This window comes from Rhinoraja longicauda, chromosome 4, assembly GCF_053455715.1.
Source record: "Rhinoraja longicauda isolate Sanriku21f chromosome 4, sRhiLon1.1, whole genome shotgun sequence".
NCBI lineage: Eukaryota > Metazoa > Chordata > Chondrichthyes > Rajiformes > Arhynchobatidae > Rhinoraja > Rhinoraja longicauda.
Window position 1 is genome coordinate 35,076,678 of NC_135956.1, and position 22,138 is coordinate 35,098,815.

At 43.1% G+C, this 22,138-nt stretch overlaps 1 protein-coding gene across 3 annotated transcripts in view; it reads right to left on the reverse strand.

Moving 5' to 3' along the window:
* Window positions 1-21,632, reverse strand: part of arhgap28 (Rho GTPase activating protein 28) — a 191,218-nt gene extending 169,586 nt beyond the window's left edge. Inside the window, exon 1 of one of the 3 annotated variants that reach the window (XM_078398591.1) lies at window positions 21,613-21,632. Coding sequence is in view for 2 of the 3 variants with exons in the window: in XM_078398588.1 (XP_078254714.1) it covers window positions 2,483-2,613 (131 nt within the window). In the remaining variant the exon portion in view is untranslated. Of the gene's footprint in view, window positions 1-2,482; window positions 2,730-3,067; window positions 3,084-21,612 lie in introns of those variants that run through there. The other 2 variants (XM_078398589.1, XM_078398588.1) reach the window with 2 other exon arrangements.
* Between the last annotated feature and the right edge of the window lie 506 nt (window positions 21,633-22,138).

Consider the following 22,138-nt stretch of genomic DNA (forward strand, 5'->3'; position numbering starts at 1 on the left):
AATGGAAAATGATTCTATCTACCCCTCTTATAAATTTTATATTCCTCTGTCAGGTCACCATTTAGCCTCCTTTGTTCCAGGAAAAAAAAACAATGCCAGTCTATCCAATCTCTCCCCATAACCAAATTCGTCCAATCCATGCAACGACCTGGTGAATCCCCTCAGCCCTCTCTCCATCTCATTCACTTCCTTCCTATCGTTTGGTGACCAGAGTTGCACACAATATCCTAAGTGTTGTATAACCAGTGTTTTGAAAAGTTGCAAAGTAACATTCCAACTTTTACATTCTACACCCCGACCTATGCAGATAAGCATGCTATATGCTTTCTTCACCAGCTTATCGACCCACATTGCCACTTTCAGGGAACCATGGGCTTGAACCCCAATGAACCATTGTTCATCAACATTCTTTAGTGCCCTACCATTTACTGTATATCCTGCACCCATTTGACATTCCTTACACTTGTTGGGATTAAATATCCTGTGTGAACAGTCCACCCAACCTTCCATCTGACCTATATCCTGTTGCAGCCTTCAGCCACTTCCTCACTATCCACAACACTACCAACTCTAATGTCATTCATAAACTTACTAATCGTACCTCCTGCATTCACTTCAAGTCATTGATACATATGACAAACAACATAGGTCCCAGACTGATTCCTGCAGTTCATCGCTGGTCACGGTTTTTCCAATCAGAAATGCATCCGTCCACCTACTATCATCAAGCTAATTTTGGATCCAATTAGCCTGTTCACCTTGGGTCCAGTGTGCCTTAACCTTCTGGATCAGTATACCACATGCGTGATTGTCAAATGCCTTGCTAAAGTGCCTATAGACAATGTCCGTTGCCCTGCCTACATCAATCTTCTTATTTTATCTCTTCAGAGACCCAATAAAATGAGTGTCGTAAGATTTCCCCGTACAAAGCCATGCTAACTATCCTTCATCATCCCCTGCCTTTCAAAGTGTACACAAATCTTATCCCTTAGGACTTTCTCCAGTAATTTCCCTACCATCGATGGTAGCATCCCAAGACAGATTTCACTGAAGCCTGGGGATTTAAGGTTAGGGTCACCCATCCTTTTACTCCAGAATGCTGCCTGACCTGCTGAGTTACTCCAACACTTGGTAACACCCAAACAATCTCCTTCTTAATACTGATCTGCTCCACATTATCCACATACCCCATCCTGAATAGGGGTCAGCACAATGGCGGAGCTGCTGCTTCACTGCGGATACCAGGGTTTGATCCTGATCTCGGGTCTGTCCATGAGGGATTTGAATGTCCGCCCTGTGACTGTGTGGGTTTCCTCCAGGTGCTCCAGATTCCTCCCACATCCTAAAGATATGCAAGTCTGTAGATTAATTGGATTCTGTAAATTATCCCTAATGTGTGTAGGGAGTGGATGAGAACTAGTGTGAACAAGTGAGCCCGGACTCAGCGGGCAGAGGAGCCTATTTCCATGCTAAACTCCCCATCTTCCATGTCCTTCTCCTTTGGTGAATACAGACGAGAAGTGTTCATTTAGGGCCTTGCCCACATTGCCTGGCTCTACATATAAATTACCCCTTAGGTCCCGAGAGGGACCCACTCTTGCCTTGACTAGTTTCTTGCTCCCGATCTAGAGCAAGGTGAATAAAATGGATTGAAGTGTTAAAATAAGGATATTGAGGTTAGCACCGATTCAATGGGCTGAAGGGCCTGTTTCAGAACTATATCTCTACATGACTTCATTTTCAAAACCAATTAATTTCCAAATGTTCCCTGAACATTGCTGAATAGAATCATTAATGTACACAGAGATCCTCCAGCATTTAATTAGTGTCGATACTGAGAGGTTTTAGCTATAGATTGAGAGCTACACAGCAGGTTGGTTCTCATTAGGGTTACTGTGGCGAGGAATGTTAGCCTATAGCCAGCTTATGTAATATAAATAACGCTGCTTAAAATTTAGGATGATTCTGGCAATTCTCACCAAGGACAAATATTCTTATGTGAGCACCTTCACGGGTTATTAAAAGCAGCAACATAAAAAATAACATTAAAATGGCAGAAACAAACAAAAACTGTGGGGAATGAGAAAAGAACTGATGAAGTAATAGGCTAAATGAATCTGCAAGAGAGACAGAAGGAAGATGGGGAGAGAAACTGAAATATGAGGGGAGGAGAAGGAATTAAAGAGTTAGCTTTTTAAATGAAAAAGACTTAAGGGAACAAAAATGCTGAAATATACATTCATAAAAGGTTTTGATTATGAAATTTATGTCTTATGAATTAAAATATTAATTATTCTCTGAAATTATTCAGAGATACTTTAAAAAAATCCATACACACCTTCCTACAAGGCACCCTGGAATAAGACAACTGTATTACAATCGGACATCTAATGCATGGAGTACACGTTAGACTTTCAATCAAAACACGGATTGTGGTGAAGAAGAACAACGACTTACACACTCAAAGCTTTCAAATGTTTACCTGTGTGTACGAACAAGACTTGAAGGAAGTTCAGTGACACAGCGTTGATCCATTATTGGTATTCTTGTGGGAGAATATGAATGGTAAGCTGTCAAAACCACACTGCCTGAATCATTTATCTCCATTATCATCGGCACATGCTTCGATGTGCTCCAAGTGACAGCTGCCCCTGAAAGTCGTCACATTACCACAGCAAGCAGCACAGGCTGCAAGATCTCCCACTTCTCACCCTTCCTCGCCACCTCTAAACACACAAGTATACAAACCAAGAAACACGGACGACGGACAGGGCAACTGTGGGATTAGCATATAGACAACGCCTCTCCAGACTCAAGTGGGCAGCCGCCGGTATCCGGAGGGAGCCAATCTCTCTCCAAAACCACGGAGCAAGATTATAGCTAACCTGGGGGGGGGGGGGGGGGGGGGGGGGGGGGGGGCGGTGCAAACAGTAAATGTTTGAAATACTTTGCAACTTATCTTTGCCCACAAGCCCCCTGTGAGACTACTCCCCCTCCCTCCTTGACAGTCAACGCCTGCAACAAAAGTGGTTTGTTAAGGGGAGAAATAACATTGCCGTTCACTTACATGCTGCCGAGAGAGAGGTGTTCCTATTGTAAACTGAAACCTCGCAGCGCAGCCAAGAGAAATAGTGCGTCTCCATGAAATATTCAGGAAGTGGATTGCATAGCTGTTTGAACAGGCGAGGTAAAGGAAAGCCTTGAAGGGGTCGGGATCACTTGCAGGGTTCCCGGCCACTGAAATCTGTGACCTGCTCAACAGTGAAACTCAACCCTGGTCACTTAATTGTACTTTGTCTGGATCCTCGGGGAGAGGAGGTAGTAGTGATAGTTACTGCTTCAGAACAGAGACAATTACAACTTCCATGGCAGGAAACATTCCGTACGTCTGGCAGCATCGGTAGGAAGAGAAACACAGTTTAATGTTTGGTCCGAGGAACTCTGACCTGCTAAATCTCCAGTTTTTCATTCAGATTCACAAACCGTCTGCAGATTTGTATTTTCCTTCCAAAAAAAATCCGAGTTAACCTGGCAGAAAAAAATAAATGTTTTCAACGCTCAGCCTTAAATACAGTCTCGCTTAATTTCACCTGACAACCTTTTCCTCTCATGCTGTTCCAATCATCATTTGACTAGAAGTTATCTGGAAAATGCAATCTCTCGGGCAGCAAAAAAAATGTACGCAGCCTTCACTTGTAATCAATCATGTTTCGGTTCTGGATTCGTGGGTAAAGTAGCGGGAGTTCGATGGAAACTTAATAAGTTGCTTATCTGCAGAGCTTGTGGGGCAATGCCTAATTAACCCTGTCACATGCAAGATCAATGGCTGCTGAACATATAATTCCCTGAGTGCTTTTAGTAAAAGGCATCCTTCTAAACGCAATGGGAGGAAACTTTATTAAAGGAGACTGGTAATATAGTGGTCACATTACTGGTTTAACAATCCGGACTTCTGGCGGCATAAATTTCAAACACACTGCATCTGAGAGATTCATATTCAGTTAATTAAATACATCTGGAATACAGAACCACATTGACACTTAAGAAAGAAAAGATTCACCATTGTTCTTTTGGCAAGGAAATCTAATGGGGTGGCCCACGTGTGATGACTTTTAACTATTTAGTTTTTTTGTTCCATTCTGAAATGGCCGAACAGTTCACATGGTTCAAAAGCAATAGTTTTAGGTTTCGTTTCATTATTGTCGCATGTACCGAGTGCAGCGGAAAGCTTTGCTTTGCATGCTATCCAATCAAATCAGATAGTTCTACAGGTAAATACAATCAACTCGTACAATAGTTAGAGCAAAGGGAAAGATATAGAGTGCAGAATATAAATAGATTTATTTTAGAACAACTGGCAAGGGTGAAGAGTTAGAGGGTGGCACAGTGGCAGAGTTGCTGCCTTACAGCGCTTGCAGCGCCACAGATCTGGGATCGACCCCTGTCTGGACGGAGTTTGTACGTTCTCCCCATGACTGTGGGTTTTCTCCGAGATCTTCGGTTTCCTCCCACACTCCAAAGACATACAGGTATGTCGATAAATTGGCTTGGTATAAGTGTAAATTGTCCCTGTGTGCAGTGTAGTGCTAATGTGCAGGGATCTCTGGTAGTGCAGACTCGGTGGGCCGAAGGGCCTGTTTCTGCGCTGTATCTCTGTACTAAAGTAAAAAACAGAGATTTAACAAGTAGGGTGATTGTATTGGATGATAATAGTTCCTCCTCCGTGAGCAGCAAGCAAAGAGTCGCCACGGTCCAGCGCCATCTTGCACCTTTGGCCTTGCCCATCATGACCACTTCCTGAAAATAAATAAGGTCATCATACCGTTTCGTTTATTTTCAGATACAGCATGGAAACAGGCCCTTCAGCCCACCAAGTCCATGCCAACGATCAATCACCCATTCAAACTAGCTCTATGTTATTCCTTCTCTCCCGAGATGCTGCCTGACCTGCTGAGTTACTCCAGCATTTTGTGAATAAATCGATTTATACCAGCATCTGCAGTTATTTTCTTATACTCTTATGTTATCCAACTTTTGCATCAACTCCCTCCACACCAGGGGCAATTAACCTCCAAATCCTGTTTCTGGTGTGCCTTCAACATCTGGATTTCGGCACATTGGCCTTCATCAGTCAGAAGTGTAGAAGTTGGGAGTCATGTTACAGTTATATAAGACATTGGTGAGGCCGCATTTAGAGTATAGTGTTCAGTCACCATGTTAGAGGAAAGATGTTGTCAAACTTGAAAGGGATCAGAGAAGATTAACCAGGATGGTGCTAGGACTCGAGGGAGAGGTTCAGCGGGCTAGGGCTTTATTCCTTGGAGTACAGGAGGATGAGGGATGATCTTATAGAGGTGTACAAAATCATGAGAGGACTAGATCAGGTAAACACGCACAGTCTTTTGCCCAGAATAGGGGAATTGAGTACCAGAGGACATAGGTGTAAGGTGAGAGGGGAAAGATCTAATGGAAACCTGAGGGGTAACTTTTTTACACAAAGGGTGGTGGATGTATGGAACAAGCTGCCAGAGAAGGTAGTTAAGGAAGGTACTGTTGCAATGATTAAGAAACATTTAGACAGGTACATGGATTGGATATGGGCCAAATGCAGGTAGGTGGGACGAGTGCAGACGTGGCATTTTGGTCCGCATGGGCAAGTTGGACCAAAGGGCCTGTTTCCACATTGCATGACTCCATGACTGTGGTAAGTGAGTTCTTGTGAAATAAAGAAAGGGTAAAAGTGACTGGGTTGTCTATGCAAATCCTCTTTTTGTTTTGGCCTTCCACCTATCTGCCTGCTAAATCTCAAGATAACTCATTTAACTGTATTATAACAAAGGTTAATAGGCGTACAAGGCATAATAGTCTTGAGTTTCTCTCCTTACAACTCACAAAGTACTTGGGCCAGGCTAGTTACTTGAGAATTATAGAATCATGGTGTCAAACAGCACGATAACTGGACCTTCAGCCCAACTTGCCTATGCTAACCCAGATGCCCCATCTACACTAGTCCCACCTGCCTAAGTTTGGTCCATATCCCTCTAAACCTTTCCTATCCATATATTTGTCCAAATATCTTTTAAATGTTGTTATTGTACCTACCTCAACTATCTCCTATGGCAGCTTATTCCATACATCCACCACCCTCTGTGTGAAACTGTTGCCCCTCAGGTTCCTACCAAATTTTTCCCCTCTCACCTATCCGTAATAATAATGGGCCAATGCCAGGATTAGCTGAAACAGATAGGAGGCAAGCATTTCTCAGCCTGGAAGTTATCAATGGGAATTTTGAACACTGATTTTTTTTGTTTGTGTGCTCTGTTATCCTATTATATGTAGATATAGGTTTGCTTCTGACAATATGATACCAGCAAGAGACTTTTACCGCATTCACACCCACAGTGGCAAAACATTCCTAGTGCACATACCGTTGAATTACATGATCATGGAGCGGAGGAGGGGGGCCAGCCGTGGGAGGGGGGGTGCGGGTGTGCAGGATGTTGGCTTCAGTAGATGGAGCAAAGAAGGGGATGGTACTATCTGAGGAGGATGTGTTTCACCATGCTACTAAATACTACTATTAATGAGAACACCCTGCTACTAAATATGTAAGCAGGAGTGGCCACAGAATAGGCCCTCCTGAGAGAGGTACGGCAGCAGGTAGGTAACATTTAGTAAACTGAGCTATGAATGCTGAGTCAGGGAGTTGAAATACCACTATGTCAGAATGAGAATTCAAAAATTCCATAAGGTTGAAAGGCTATCAAGAACTTGTAAAAAAAAAACTATTCACTGAAGCTGCAACCTCTTTTTTTTATGATCAGAACAGACTCCTATAAAATTCTTAGAGGATTGGATGTTGTCAAACTTGAAAGGGTAGGGTAGATGCAGGAAAAATGTTCTCAATGCTGGGGGAGTCCAGAACCAGGGGTCACAATTTAAGAATAAGGGGTAGGTCATTTAGGACTGAGATGAGGAAAAACTTTTTCACCCAGCGAGTTGTGAATCTGTGGAATTCTCTGCCACAGAAGGCAGTGGCGTCCAATTCACTGGATGTTTTCAAGAGAGAGTTAGATTTAGCTCTTAGGGCTAAGGCCTAATGGTCTGCATCCCAGGGCACTCAAGGAGGTGGCTCTAGAAATCATGGACACATTGGTGATCATTTTCCATTGTTCTATAAATTCTGGATCAGTTCCTGTGGATTGGAGGGTAGCTAATGTTCGGTGGGAAAGGGAAAACAGGGAATTATAGACCTGGTAGCCTGACATCAGTGGTGGGGGAGATACTAGAGTCGATTATCAAAGATGTAATAGCGGCACATTTGGATAGCAGTAACAGGATCCAAGTCAGCATGGATTTATGAAGGGGAAATCATGCTTGACAAATCTTCTGGAATTGTTTGAGGATGTAACAAATAAAATGGACAAGGGAGAGCCAGTGGATATAGTGTACCTGGACTTTCAGAAAGCCTTTGATAAGGTCCCAGACTGGAGATTAGTGGGCAAAATTAGAGCACATGGTATTGGAGGTAGGGTATTGACATGGATAGAAAATTGGTTGGCAGGCAGGAAACAAAAAGTAGGGATTAACGAGTCCCTTTCAGAATGGCAGGTAGTGACTAGTGGGGTGCCGCAAGGCTCGGTGCTGGGACTGCAGCTATTTACAAAATACATTAATGATTTAGATGAAGGAATTAAAAGTAACATGAGCAAATTTGCAAATGACACAAAGCTGGGTGGAAGTGTGAACTCTGATGAGGATGCAGGGTGATTTGGACAGGTTGGTTGAGTGGGCAGATGCATGGCAGATGCAGTATAATGTGGATAAATGTGAGTTATCCACTTTGGTGGTAAGAACAGGAAGGCAGATTATTATCTGAATGGTGTCATGTTAGGAAAAGGGGAAGTACAACGAGACCTGGGTGTCCTTGTACATCAGTCACTGAAAGTAAGCATGCAGGTACAACAGGCAGTGAAGAAAGCTAATGGCATGTTGGCCTTCATAACAAAGAAGTTGAGTATAGGAGCAAAGAGGTCCTTCTCCAGTTGTACAGGGCCCTGATGAGACCGCACCTGGAATATTGTGTGCAGTTTTAGTCTCCTAATTTGAGGAAGAACATTCTTGCTATTGAGGGAGTGCATCGTAGGTTCACGAGGTTAATTCTCGGAATGGTGGGACATATGATGAAAGAATGAAGCAACTGGGCTTGTATTCACTGGAATTTAGAAGGATGAGAGGGGATCTTATAGAGTCATAAAATTATTAAGGGATTGGACAAGCTAGAGGCACGAAACATGTTCCCGATGTTGGGGGAGTCCAGAACCAGTGTCCACAGTTTAAGAATAAGGGGTAGGTCATTTAGAACTGGGATGAGGAAAAACTTTTTCACACAGAGAGTTGTGAATTTGTGGGATTCTCTGCCTCAGAAGGCAGTGGAGGCCGACTCACTGGATGCATTCAAGAGAAAGTTAGATAGAGCTCTTAGGGCTAGCAGAATTAAGGGGTATAGGGGAGAAGTCAGGAATAGGGTACTAATTGTGGATGATCAGCCATGATCACATTGAATGGCGGTGCTGTCTCGAAGGGCCGAATGGCCTACTCCAGCACCTCTTTTCTATGTTTCTTTGTTTCTATGTAGACACCATTCGGAGAAAACACTGGACTTTAAATTCACTACTCTTGGACGACCACATTATATTTAATTTATTTTATGCATTGTTAATAGAACATACAGTAGAACATAGAACAGGCCAGCACAGGAATAGACCCTTCGGCCCATAATATCTGTGCCATACATGATGCTAAGACCAATTCTTATTTGTCTGCACTTAATCCATATCCCTCCATTCCCAGCATATCCTTGTGCCTGTCTAAAAATCTCTTAAATACCAATTTCATATTTGCCTCCACCACTAACTCCAGCAGCACGTTCCAGGCACCTACCACCCTCTGTGTAAAAAACTTGCTCCGCACATCTCCTTCAAACTTTGCCCCTCTCATCTTAAAGCCATGCCCACTGGTGTTTCCATCCTGCCTCTGATAATTTTATATACTTCTATCAACCTCCAGCATTCCAGAGAAAACAACCCAACCTCTCGCTGTAGTTAATATCCTGTAATCCAGATATCATTCTGGTAAACCTCCTCTGCATCCTTTCCAAAGCCTCCATATCCATCATGTCAACGTGCTGACTGATTGTTGGGGAGTCCCCTTCTCCACCATTACCCCAGTATAGTTTTGTTCCTTATTCATCCGCTACTACTCTTCCCCTTCCAGCCCCGCTTATGCAGGAACCGTACCTCATTGAAGACCCTCAGAGTATCTTTGATCAGACATTATCTTGCACTCAACATTATTCACGTTATTCCCTTTATCATGTATCTGTATGCTATGGACGGCTCGATTGTAATCATGTATTGTCTTTCCGCTGACTGGTTAGCACACAACAAAAGCTTTTCACTGTACATCAGTACACGTGACAATACACTAAACTAAACAAATAAACTCCAGTGAAACAGTTGATCGCTTCAGTCTTGTGACCTGCAGATCAAAGATGTTGTTATATCATTTGCAGAGACAGTGGTGAAAAATGTATAAACTGAAATTGATAAAGAGTGCGAACCTTACTATTGCTGTTGGGGTCACATTTGGGAGCGATCAGGCAAGTCTCCAAACAGGGAGCTCCTGGCATTTCCAGATATATAACGTGTCAGGCTGGCACCCAGCAAAGAGTCAAGACTCTTCAGTTATGCCAGCTCTGACCTTTCACCTCAGCCATTCAAGTGCCCTCCAGTGCTATGCTGGTTTGTTGCCTTCATGTGTGATGGGCCAGGCTTAGTGCCACACTTTCTTCATTAACATTTTCATTTACCTTCCACTGTTGAGTAGCTCAAAAGATATTATGTAAAATGCGAGCCTGTTTCCCCTTTACAAACTGCACAAAGGGAGTTCAATGAAACCAGAGCTGCTGATTACGTGCAGGCAGAAGTGTTAGATTGAAAATAAAGGCTTTTGGAAATGCAATGTTTCCTTGAGAATCTTAGCTCATGGGTACTCCACAGAGTTGCAATATCAGCAACATTTGACAACAGGTCACAACATTAACTCATCCTTACCGGGAACCCGCTCGAAGGCTCAGCCTTCCATGGAACCGGGAACCCGGAGGACCCAAAGGCTCGGCGGACCAGGAGAGAGCCGTTGGAAAAGTTGGACCGGGTTCAGTCCGGACGTTGTGGTTTCCTTCCACATCTCAAAGACGTGCGGATCTGTAGGTTAAACGGCTTTGTAAATTGCCCCTAGTGTGTCGAGAGTGGATGAGAAAGTGGGGATGACATAGAACTAGTGTGAACAGGTGACCGATGGTCAGTGTGGACTCAGTGGGTCGAAGGGCCGGTTCCATGCCGTATCTCAAAACTAAACTGAACTAAACTAAACTAAAAAAGCAGAATACACGCAATCCCTTTTGGCAAATGTCACTGTATGTAAGTCCTAGCACAGAAACATGCCCTTCAGCCACACAGCAAGAACCAGGCTCTTCTGCCCACTCAATCTGCAAGAATCATATGCACCCCACTTTGCCATCAACTTTCCCCAGGTTCCACAGGTCATTCACACACTGAGGTCAATTTATTAATTAACCCACTGACCATCCAAGCTCATCTCTAAACTCGTGGAACATGCGAGTCAGCCTTCACGTCTGCAACTGGATCCTCGACTTCCTGACCACAATCAGTGAGGATAGGTGATAAATCAACCTCTACAATAATCCTCAACACTGGTGCCCCATGGTGATGTGTTCTCAGCCCCATTCTATACTCTTTATACACCCACGACTGTGCAGCCAAATACTAATCCATCTCACTTTACAAATTGCAGACAACGCCGCCCCAGTGGGCTGGATATTAAATAATAATGAGACGGAGTACAGGAAGGAGATTGAGAACCTCGTAACCTGGTGCCAAGACAACAACCTCTTCCTCAATGTCAGCAAGATAAAGGAGATTGCGATCGACTTCAGGAAGCAAAGCGGCACAAATACCCCAGTAATCATTGATCGTGCCAAAGTAGAGATGGTTGATAGCTTCAAGTTCTTAGGAATAAATATCATCAGCAATTTGTCCTGGACCAGCCACATTGAAACAATGGCCAAGAAAGCAAACCAACGCCGAGAAGGCTTAGGAAGTTCGGCATGTCCCCAACAACTAGTAATAGTCTCCCAAACTCAGGGCCGTTTTTACAGCATTATGGGCCCCCGGGCAAAGCAGTGTACTGGGGCCCCTACCGTTACTCTCCCCCACCCCCCTTTCCCTACCAGCCCCCCGCCCCCTGTCGTGCCGGCGAAAAGCACTTACCGAAAAGCACTTAGCGATGGACTTAGGGTGCTACATTGTTGCAAAAAGCACTTACAGATCGCTGTGAGAAGCACTTAGTGACTGAAAATGTTGCGAAAAAAGCACTTATTGAACCTACATTTTTAAAGTAGTATTTATTTATTGCAAGTCACTTAACATACACAGATCAGCATTGGGCCCCTATGCTCGTGGGCCCCCGGGCAAGTGCCCATCAGGCCCATGCGTTAAGACGGCCCTGCCCAAACTGTATTGTTTCCAACAAGGAACTCAGTACAAATTGCTGTCATATATTCTGTTAGAGTAGGGCTGTCCCCATGCTTATTGAGAAGGCGTGATCTGTACTTCACTAAAGTATCAACTTCCCAAAAGACTGTCCAACGTAGAACATAGAAGAAAGAACAGTACAGCACAGAAAGAGATCCTTCGGCCCACACTGTTGGTGCTGAACATGATGCAAAGGCCAACTTTTACCCCTCCACTCCCTACATTCCTATGTGCCTATCCAAAAGTCTCTAGAGTATCATTGAATTGAATTGAATTTAATATATCCTTCAAACTTTGCCCCACTCACTTAAAGCTATGTCCTCTGGTATTTGATATTTCCATCCTTGGGAAAAGGTTTTGACTGTTGACCCTATCTACTACACCTCTCATAATTTTATATAGTCTCCCCTCAATCTCCGGCTCCCCCAATCATTTGTCAATAGGGAATTCACTCTGGGAACCGATTGGGTAATTAAAAATAAAGCACTGAGTAGAATTCACTTCATAACTCACAAATTCTTCAAGTATAAGTGAGTTCCTTCACAAGGAATATAAGTATATTTGCTGACGACCATCGGATATATAATGCTATAATGTAACAAGAACAAGCAATAGTATTTGGATGATTAGGGCTCCCCTATTTAGTTTTTAGTTTCGTTTAGAGATACAGCGTGGAAACAGGCCCTTCAGCCCACCGAGTCCACGCCGACCAGTGATCACCTTGTACACTAGCACCATCCTACACACGAGGAACCATTTGCAATTTTACCAAAACTAATTAATCTACAAACCTGTACATCTTTGGAATGTGGGAGGAAACCGGCGCTCCCAGAGAAAACCCACGCGGTCACAAGAAGAACGTACAGACTTTGTACAGGCAGCACCCTTAGTCAGGATCGAACCCGGGTCTCTGGCACTGTAAGGCAGCAACTCTACTGCTGTGCCACCATGCCACCCCTGCTTCCAATAGCTTGCTTTATAAAGATATTAACTTCAAAGAAATAAGATTAATGAGAAATCCAAGGGGAAATCTTGATAAAAAAGTAAAGAAATGCAAAATAGGTGCTTTAGATAAATTACCCTTGATGAAAGTACATTACATCCGAGCTTTCAGCTAATGATAGTCCCGGACTCTGGTTTGTGCAGTTGGCAAACTAGCAACTTGCAGTTAACCAAATATCAGAAAATCTCTGAAGTACAGATTGCGACCATCATCATTCAGCGCTTTAAAAAATTCTAAGTACCTGTTGTTTTGTTCTCAGAAGAAGATAAGGTGACCTCAGTATGGATGGTTGAACATAAGTTGCATTCACATGAAGCCAAAATAAATGAAGGTTGCGATACAGTTACGCCATTATCTCAAGACAATGTTTTGGCAAAGACTCAAACATCTCTAAACACAAATCCATTACAATGAAACAATTAGTTCAATGAACCAATGCAAGATGAATGGCTATAAAATATTTCTGTCGTAGATGTGAATAATTGCATTTGTTATTTGTTTCAGATGCTTGGGTCTTTTATACCCCAGCCTGCAAATGGTTTTCAGATGTTCTCTGAGTAAGTTTTCATTTTTTAGCTTGGTCTTAATCAAACCCACAGAGCTAAGTTCCAGGTGAAGGACCTCAGGGAGATTTCTTATTGATATTCCTGCCAACATTTCATGAAGTTTAGAACTTTTACCATCTTTCCATATGCTGGAGTCACAATCACCCACTGCCTCGGGAGCCCGGAATCTCTCCTGTGTCTGGGGCTGACATTACAGATACCTGCATTGAACTGCTTCCTTCAAAATTGCATACTAAGGACCAGCTCAATAAGAACATGGGGTAAATGAACATAGAAAGATGGGCTGATCAGAATAGGTTAATTTTGGAGAAAGGAGCCTACTGTGGGCATTAATAGGCCAGATACCAACTCATTGGCATGAACTGTTGTTATGCTGCAAATTATACCTAATCTGTATTTTATAATTACTCCTTGTATGAGCTGTACCAACGCACCCCCCACCCCCATCCCACACGCACACATTATAAAATAAATGTTGCCATAGGGATACTGAATGTGAGTTCTAGTTTCTACAGATTTAGACTTTAGAGACACAGTGTGGAACAGGCCCTTCAGCCCATCAAGCCCGTGCCGATCAGAGATAATCCCATGTATTCTATACACTTCAGACAATTTACAATTTTACAGAAGCCAATTAACCTATACACCTGCATGTCTTTAGAGTGTGGGAGGGAACTAGCGCACCCAGAAGAAACATGCAGTCACAGGGAGAACATGCGAACTCCATACAGACAGCACCAGTAGTCAGAATTGAACCCGGGTCACTGGTGCTGTAAGGTAGCAACTCTACCACAGCCCCATTGTGCCGCCCTTTAAGTGCAAAGCAATTGTAGGTCAACTAAGGTTTTGCGAGATTTCCACCCTCTGACCCCCCACCCCCCACGCACACCTTCTTTCATTTGGCTTAATATCCACAGAATACAAATGAGCCGGGTAGTGGCTACAAGGCTTTGAGATTGTGGTGCGCAATTTCATTATTTATTGCATCCAGTGGTAACATCAGAAATTCCAAAACACAGTGGAGATGCATGTTTTTTGTCTCTGTGCTTTGAAGGCACATGAAACTTAACTTCATATTGCTATTTGTTGGCACAAATGTCGTGGTGACATTTGCAGACTTTGATATTTTGATTCAGGATTTGTCATCCACTGAGGAAAACCTCCCTTCCAAATAAAAATTACAACATTTGTAGAGCAGTGAACGGGCAATAGAAGCAGAATTGGGACTCAGCTTCTTCTGCCAGAGATGGTTTGCATCTGTTCTGGTCAAGACGACTGATTTATTTGTTTTTTGAGAGCTCTATCACCAGGCCCAAGGGAGGGAGCTTGGAAAACCCGTACTAAAGCATCAGCTGTACCTCTGCAGGCACTTGCTGAAAGTGGACACAAAGTGTAACCAAGGGAGCTGGAATGAAGTAAAGCATGAAGCCGTATCCTGATCTCACCACTTCCTGACCAGACCATCTGCTGCATCTGATATCCTGTCCCAAGGATACTGGATGGTTAACTGGCAGGCATTGCCCCTCTGCTTTATGGCCAACCCCTTCACAGCTGTTCTGCAAACCTCCAGGGATACGTTTGGCAAATTCCTGTTTATATCTTGCCATGTAGCTCATGGGCACATTGGTATTAAAATGTAGCCAGTGTGTAGTGAATGTCATAGTAGTATGCAACTAGACTGCCATGTATTCATTTCTTATTGTTCTGCCCAGATATCCCAGAACAAAGTCTCTTTATAAATCCACTTGAGAAAGTACACTGGCATCTCCTGGAGGCCATAGTGTTCCATTCGGGGTGGAGGGGCAAGAAGAGTAGCAAGAGCAACCAATCGATTCAGAGACAAGGGTTGGGTCTGTTTCAGGGAAAGAGTACATCAGAGTATGGCCCTAGAGACTTGGGGATCTCAATAAGGGAGGATGAACCCAGGGAGCTTTCAGTCCGTGATGGGATCTCGCTATGGGTGTCATGGCAAGTGTTGATCAGGATAGCACTTTACAGATACTAGCTTAGTTTTCAGATAACTAAAAAGCCTGGAAACGGGCCCTTCAGCCCACCCGACCATTTTATCACCTGTTCACACTAGTTCTATGTTATCCCACTTTCTCATCCATTCGCTATATTAGGGTCAATTTTACAGAGGACAATTAACCTGCAAATCCACATGGTTTGGGGATGTGGGAAGAAACCCGGAGCTCCCGGAGGAAATCCACGCTCTTACAGGAAGAGTGTGCAAACTCCACACACAGCACCTGAGGTCAGGATCGAACCAGGGTCTCTGACACTTTTGGCAGTCACTCTACCAATTGCACCACTGTGCCACTGTGCCGCCTTTTAATTTGCCCTACAGGCTGACTTCCTTCGCCAATGCAATCACACAACAGGACCCTGTGGAAGGTGTTGTCTTTTTGCATTTAGATGCACAAAGCTTCCTCCAGAGATGGGTAAAGAACACCCATGACATAGTATCACTTAGTACACTTCCTACTCACCATGTTTTGGGACTTACGTGATCCAGTGATTCACTGAAGGACCATTTATTGTTATTTTATTCCACTTAATTTGGCAGACACTGGTCTCCACTGAGATAATGGAATTATTTTGCTGTAGCCAGGCTATAATGGGACAAAGCAATGGGTGGAACAGGGTTAAATAATACAGACTTCCTCAAAAAATATTGGCAAAATGAATTGTTTGTAGAAAGAAGATGGGGAAGAGATGTATAAGAACTTAATCACACCATGCAAGAGGCACACAATGTTGCAAATCTAGTTTAGTTTAATTTGGTTTATTGTCACTTGGTCTGAGGTACAGTGAAAAGCTTTTGTTGCATGCTAACCAGTCAACGAAAAGACAATATAATGATTACAATCGAGCCACCCACAGTGTACAGATACATGATTAAGGGAATAATGTGAATAATGTTTAGTGCAAGATAAACCAGTAAAGTCTGATCAAAGATAGTCCGAGGGTCTCCAATGAAGTAGATAGTAGATCAGAACTGCTCACTAGCTGTCGTAGGATGGTTCAATTGCCTGATAACAACTGGGAAAAAATTGTCCCTGAATCTGCCCGATGGGAGAGGGGAGATGAGGGAATGGCCAGGGTGCAACTCGTCATTGAAAATGTTCGTGGCCTTGCCAAGGCAGCATGAGGTATAAATGGAATCAATGGAAGGAAGGTTGGTTTGTGTTATGTTCTGGGCTTTGAAGTAATTTGGACAATGCTTTGGATACATGAGGATGAAATCCTTTGCTCCCTACTCTTTGTAAAAGCAGTTTAAGAAGAACCTTGCATTTGTATCGAAACCACTGTTTAATTTTGAGCTCAACTATGATTTTGCTACAGATAGCAAATACAGGAAATCTAAAAATGACACAAAGCACTGGAGTAACTCAGCGGGTCAGGTAGCATCTCTGGAGAACATGGATATGCGACGTTTCAAGTCAGGACCCTTCTTCAGACTTTATGTTCTCCAGAGATCCTCCTATCCATGTTCTCCAGAGATGCTGTCTGACCCACTGAGATGCTTCCAGCACTTTGTGGTTTTTTTTTGTAAACCAACATCTGCAGTTCCTTATAACTGCAATATAGGAAACCTATTTTAAATCTGTAGTTCGGATTTTCCTGAGAAATTGATGTTTTTCCACGAATTCCCATATAACCACAGCAATTCCAGACTCTCGGATCAGCAGCAGAGCACCAACATCCTGCAGCTGTTAATGGTATGTACAAACATCAGGAAATATTCTGATAGTAGTTGCAGTACTTACCAATGAACCATCTTATCACCAACTCAGAAGTCGTCCTGAGCTACTATCTACCTCATTAGAGACCCTTGAACTATCTTTACTGACTTTTCTGGACTTTATCTTGCATTAAACGTTATTCATGTTATCCCGTACCTGTACACCATGGAGGGCTTGACTGTCATCATGTATTGACATTCCGCTGACTTGATAGCACACAACAAAAAAGCTTTTCACTGTATCTTGGTACACTTGACAATAAACTAAACTAAACTAAACTAAACCCTAAAGTGTCAACTCTGCTTCTCTTTCTGCAAATGCTGCCTGACCCTCTCCAGTTTTTTTGATTTGGGGTTTTCATGATAGATGTAATTTGGAAGAGCATTTTCCTGTTTGTCAGAGGTAATTCCAATTGCTCAAGCTGTTTGACAGTTCAGCCTGAGGACAACATTTCTGTGGGATCTGCAGCAAGCCAGCCTCAGTAGCCAAGTCAGAGCCCACAGATGAGTCCAAGTTGCATTTGGAAGACCCGCACTAGCATGGTCTAAGCATCTGGGGGCGATTGAGCCCAGACATCACACAGGTCCCAGTGCTTATGTTTCTGATCATCACCAGAAGATCAAAGGGAGGGGTAAGGAGAATATTCTATCAATATAGAGGGCATGGGCCCATTATTGGTAATATTGTGAATGCAGCTTTATATTATAGGTTAAAAAAGTACACAGAAACAGACCCATTGCCATTATGTTTATGCTGAACATCAACTACTGTAAGGAGTTTGTACGTTCTCCCCGTGACCTGCGTGGGTTTTCTCCGAGATCTTCGGTTCTTCCCACACTCCAAAGACGTACAGGTATGTAGGTTAATTGGCTGGGTAAATGTAAAATGTAAAAATTGTCCCTAGTGGGTGTAGGATAGTGTTAATGTACGGGGATCGCTGGGCGGCACGGACTTGGTGGGCCGAAAAGGCCTGTTTCCGGCTGTATATATATGATATGATATGATATGATACCCATCTATACTAATCACATTTACTAGCATTTGTATAAAATCACAAGGGGACGAGATAGAGTGAATGCACAGAGTCTTTTACTCAGGATCAGGGAATCAGAACCAGAGGACTTAGGTTGAATGTGAAAGGGGAAAGATGTAATAGGAAGCTGAGGGGCAACTTTTTCACTCTAGAGGGTGGTTGGTATACAGAATGAGCTGCCAGTGGAGCAGGTACTATAACAGCACTTAAAAGACATTTGGTCAGGTACATGGTTTGGCAAGGCTTAGAGGGATATAGGCCAAACATGGGCAGATAGGACTAGCTTAGACAGAGCATCTTGGACGAGTTGGGCCGAAGGGCCTGTTTCCGTTCTGTATGACTCTACGACTTTAAATCTGTCCATAGCCTTCTGTGACTTTCTGATTCAAGTACTTATCCAGATCATTTTTAAATGGTGTGAGAGTACTTGCCTCCACCACCTTCTCTGGCAGTAGATTCCAGATTCTCACCATCCTCTGGGTGAAAATTATTTCCTCAGATCCTCTCTAACCCTCCAACTCCTCACCTGAAACCTATGTCCTCTGGTTGTAGAGGCATCCATTATGATTAAAGTTCTGCCACTATCCATCCTTTCTAAGTCTCATAATTCTATTCACCATGTGCTCTCCTTTCTTGTCACTTCCCCTGTTCCTGTCATCTAGTTCCTTCCACTCCTGATTTTCCTTCCTTTTCAGATTCTACATCCACACAATTTTGTCTTCACCACCTCACCTACAACATCAGTTACCATCTCCTCCCATCTGAAAATCAACCCTCCTCATCTGAATCAACGTATCACTTTCCAGTTCTTCTTCCACTCCTTCAAGTCACCTCTCTTTACCATGTTTCTCCCCTCTACTCCATCAGTCTAAAGAAGTGTCCAGCTCAAAACAGCCTTTGTCTATTTCCTTCTGCAGACACTGTCTGACCCGCTGAGTTCTTCAAGCACTTTGTTATTTGAGTTCTTCAAGCACTGAGGAGATGAAATAGGGTTGAGGCAGCAATACAAAGAAGAAAGAAAAACTCAGTCATTGTGACGATAGACACGAAATGCTGGAGTAACTCAGCGGGTCAGACAACAAATCTGGAGAAAATGGACAGGTGACGTTTCAGACTTCTTCAGTCTGAAGAAGGGTCCCGACCCAAAATGTTACCTGTTCATTTTCTCCAGAGGTGCTGCCTGGCCTGCTGAGTTACTCCAGTATTTTGTGTCTATCTTTGGTATAAACCAGCATCTGCAGTTCATTTTTTTTACAGTCATTGTGAAGATTTGAATGGGCAATCAGAAGTTCATCTCAAGGTTAAAAATGACACCAAGATTGTAAGCAATCATTTTAAAACCTTAAATTGCTGACAGAGAGGTGATTTTAGTGGATGTGGAACTGAGTTTGGTTAACCTATGATTAGACTCACAGATTCAAGGAGGTAGCATTCTTTTAAGAAAGAAGTTGTACCTTTAATGCAAAATGCTCAACAAATATGAAATTACGTCTTGCACTGAGTGCATTTTGGAAAATGTCTGGTGGTCTGATATGCTGCACATTATCTCCAATCCAGATCCTTCTAATGTAATTACAAAGCATTTTTCTTCTTCCCATTTCTTCCATAACTAATCCCACATGTGGCAAAAAAAACCCACTCATTTGCCAACCCACTTGTTTGTTTCTACGTCTAAACATTAACTTGCAAGTAAGATCAACCAGTTTTGCTGCATTCCTGCCATCCATTAGACTGACATGGCTTGATATAAATTCTTGGAAGGAGCTATTCCCAAGATACATACTTTCAGGCCGTTTATTTATTGTGCTTTATGGCTCTGGCAGTGACAGCTTGAAACAACTAGGGCCGATAGATCATTAAAAACTCTCCAAAGACTTAACTCAAGACAATAATATTTTTAATTTGCCATTTCTGGGGCAAGTTGTGCAGAAAGAAATTTGACCTCACATTCCAGCACCTTCTGGAAAACGTTAGCACTCTCTCTTTTCTGTGGGGTAATCACTACATTGGGGAAACACATCTCCCGGAGTGCAGTGGTCCATTTGTGTCAGTCGCCTAGAAATCATGACAGCATTTAATGCAGACAAATTATTCATGAGTTCATACGTCATTCCTCTCTCCACTTTTTTGGTAACGATTTTACTTATTTGTTAGCCATTATCACAAAGAGCAGTTTCCCAAACCATTATGCCGTCTTGCATCAAAGACAGAAGAAGAAATGAAAATGGATAACTGTGACATCAGCCACAGTTAAATTTAGTTTAGTTTGAAGATACAGCATGGAAACAGGCCCTTTGGCCCACTGAGTCCACAGTGACTATCAATCACCTGTTCACGCTCGTTCAATGTTATCTCATTTTCGCATCCACTCCCTACACATTCGGGACAATAATTCTATAGACCAGCACATCCTTCGGAGTGGGAGGAAACTGGAGCACCCTGGAGGAAACCCATGCGGTCACAGGAAGAAAGTACAAACTCCACAAGCACCCGAGGTCGGGATCGAACCCATGACTCTGGCGCCACGAGGCAGCAGGTCTACCAGATGCGCTACTGTGCTGTCCAATCTCACAGTGATCCACGCAGTTGGGCACAGAGTGAGGTGATGGAGCTTCCAAACCTTATGGAGCTGTGATCTGCCAAGATTCAAAGCAATTCTGGTGGAAGGAATAGAAAAATTAAGGCTGAGAAATTCTATCCTGTAGTGCATTGCTTTGAACTACTCTGTAAGGCAATGTGCAATGTATCAAAGCCATTTCCAGACTTTCAATCTGAATCCTCCCTACACGAGTCCAGAGACCACCAGGTCTTTGTACCAATCTGAATCCTCCCCACACGAGTCCAGAGACCACCAGGACTTTGTACCAATCTGAATCCTCCCTACACGAGTCCAGAGACCACCAGGTCTTTGTAACAATACAAATCACTGCAGCGCACTCCATTGATGACATCTGTAAAAAAATTCTACCATGCCCAGGAGGCTTCAGAATGATAATAAAAAGTAACTGCAGATACTGGTTATGGCAAAGATAGACACAAAATGCTGGAGTCATTCAATGGGTCAAGCAGACCCAAAACATCACCTGTCCATTTTATCCAGAGATTCTGCCTGACCCGCTGGTTTACTCCACCATTTTGTGTCTTTCTTTGGTTTCTGAATGATGTTGCCCTACGGACACAAGCTAAGGCCTGCTTTGACTTTAGTTAAAGGATCTTACCCTCCACGGACCACTAATCAGACATCAAGCTCCCAACAACTAGGACCAGCACTCCATAGGTCTCGACTGATGATCTGGAGATGTAAGTTCAAATCCCACAACATCTAGGGTATTAAAATTCAGTTTATTAAATAAATTCTACCATCTACCCTCGGACTATCTTTAATCGGACTTTACTGGACTTTATCTTGCACTATACATTATTCCCTTTATCCTGTATCTCCACACTGTGAACAGCTCAATTGTATTCATGTATCGTCTTTCCGCTGACTGGATAGCACGCAACAAAAAGATTTTCACTGTACCTCGATGCATGTGACATTAAACTAAACTAAGCTAAATATTGAGAATTATCGGGAATCATGCATCCAATGATTTTTGTAAAACTCTATCTGGTTTACTGATCAGGAAAATAAATCTACCCTCCTTACCTGACATATCTATGCGAGGCTGTACATCCACGGTTGACACTTAGCTGCTCCCTGAAGTAAGTTAGAAGCCAGTCGGTTCAAGGGCAGTCAGGAAGAGTTAATAAATGCCGACATTGGTGTTGACTCCCACATCCTGTGGATGAATAAATTGATTGTTTCTTGATGGTTGCATCCTTCTGTATTGGTAACCTGGTCAAGCATAATCTGTGAGGGAATCAGAGTTAACGTTCGGGGTCAGTCAAAGCCCTTCCGGCAGAATTTATGGTTAGAGATAACATTTTAAGCGTGGTTTAGTTTACAGATACAGCATGGAAACAGTGTAGGATAGAACTGAAGATGCTGGTTCAAATCGAAGACTGAAGTCTGAAGAAGGGTCTCGACCCGAAACATCACCCATTCCTTCTCTCCAGAGATGCCGCTGAGTTACTCAAGCATTTTGTGTCCATCAGCATGGAAACAGGCCTTTCAGCCCAATGGGTCCATGCCGACCAACAATCACCCATTTAGTTCTACATTACTTTACTTT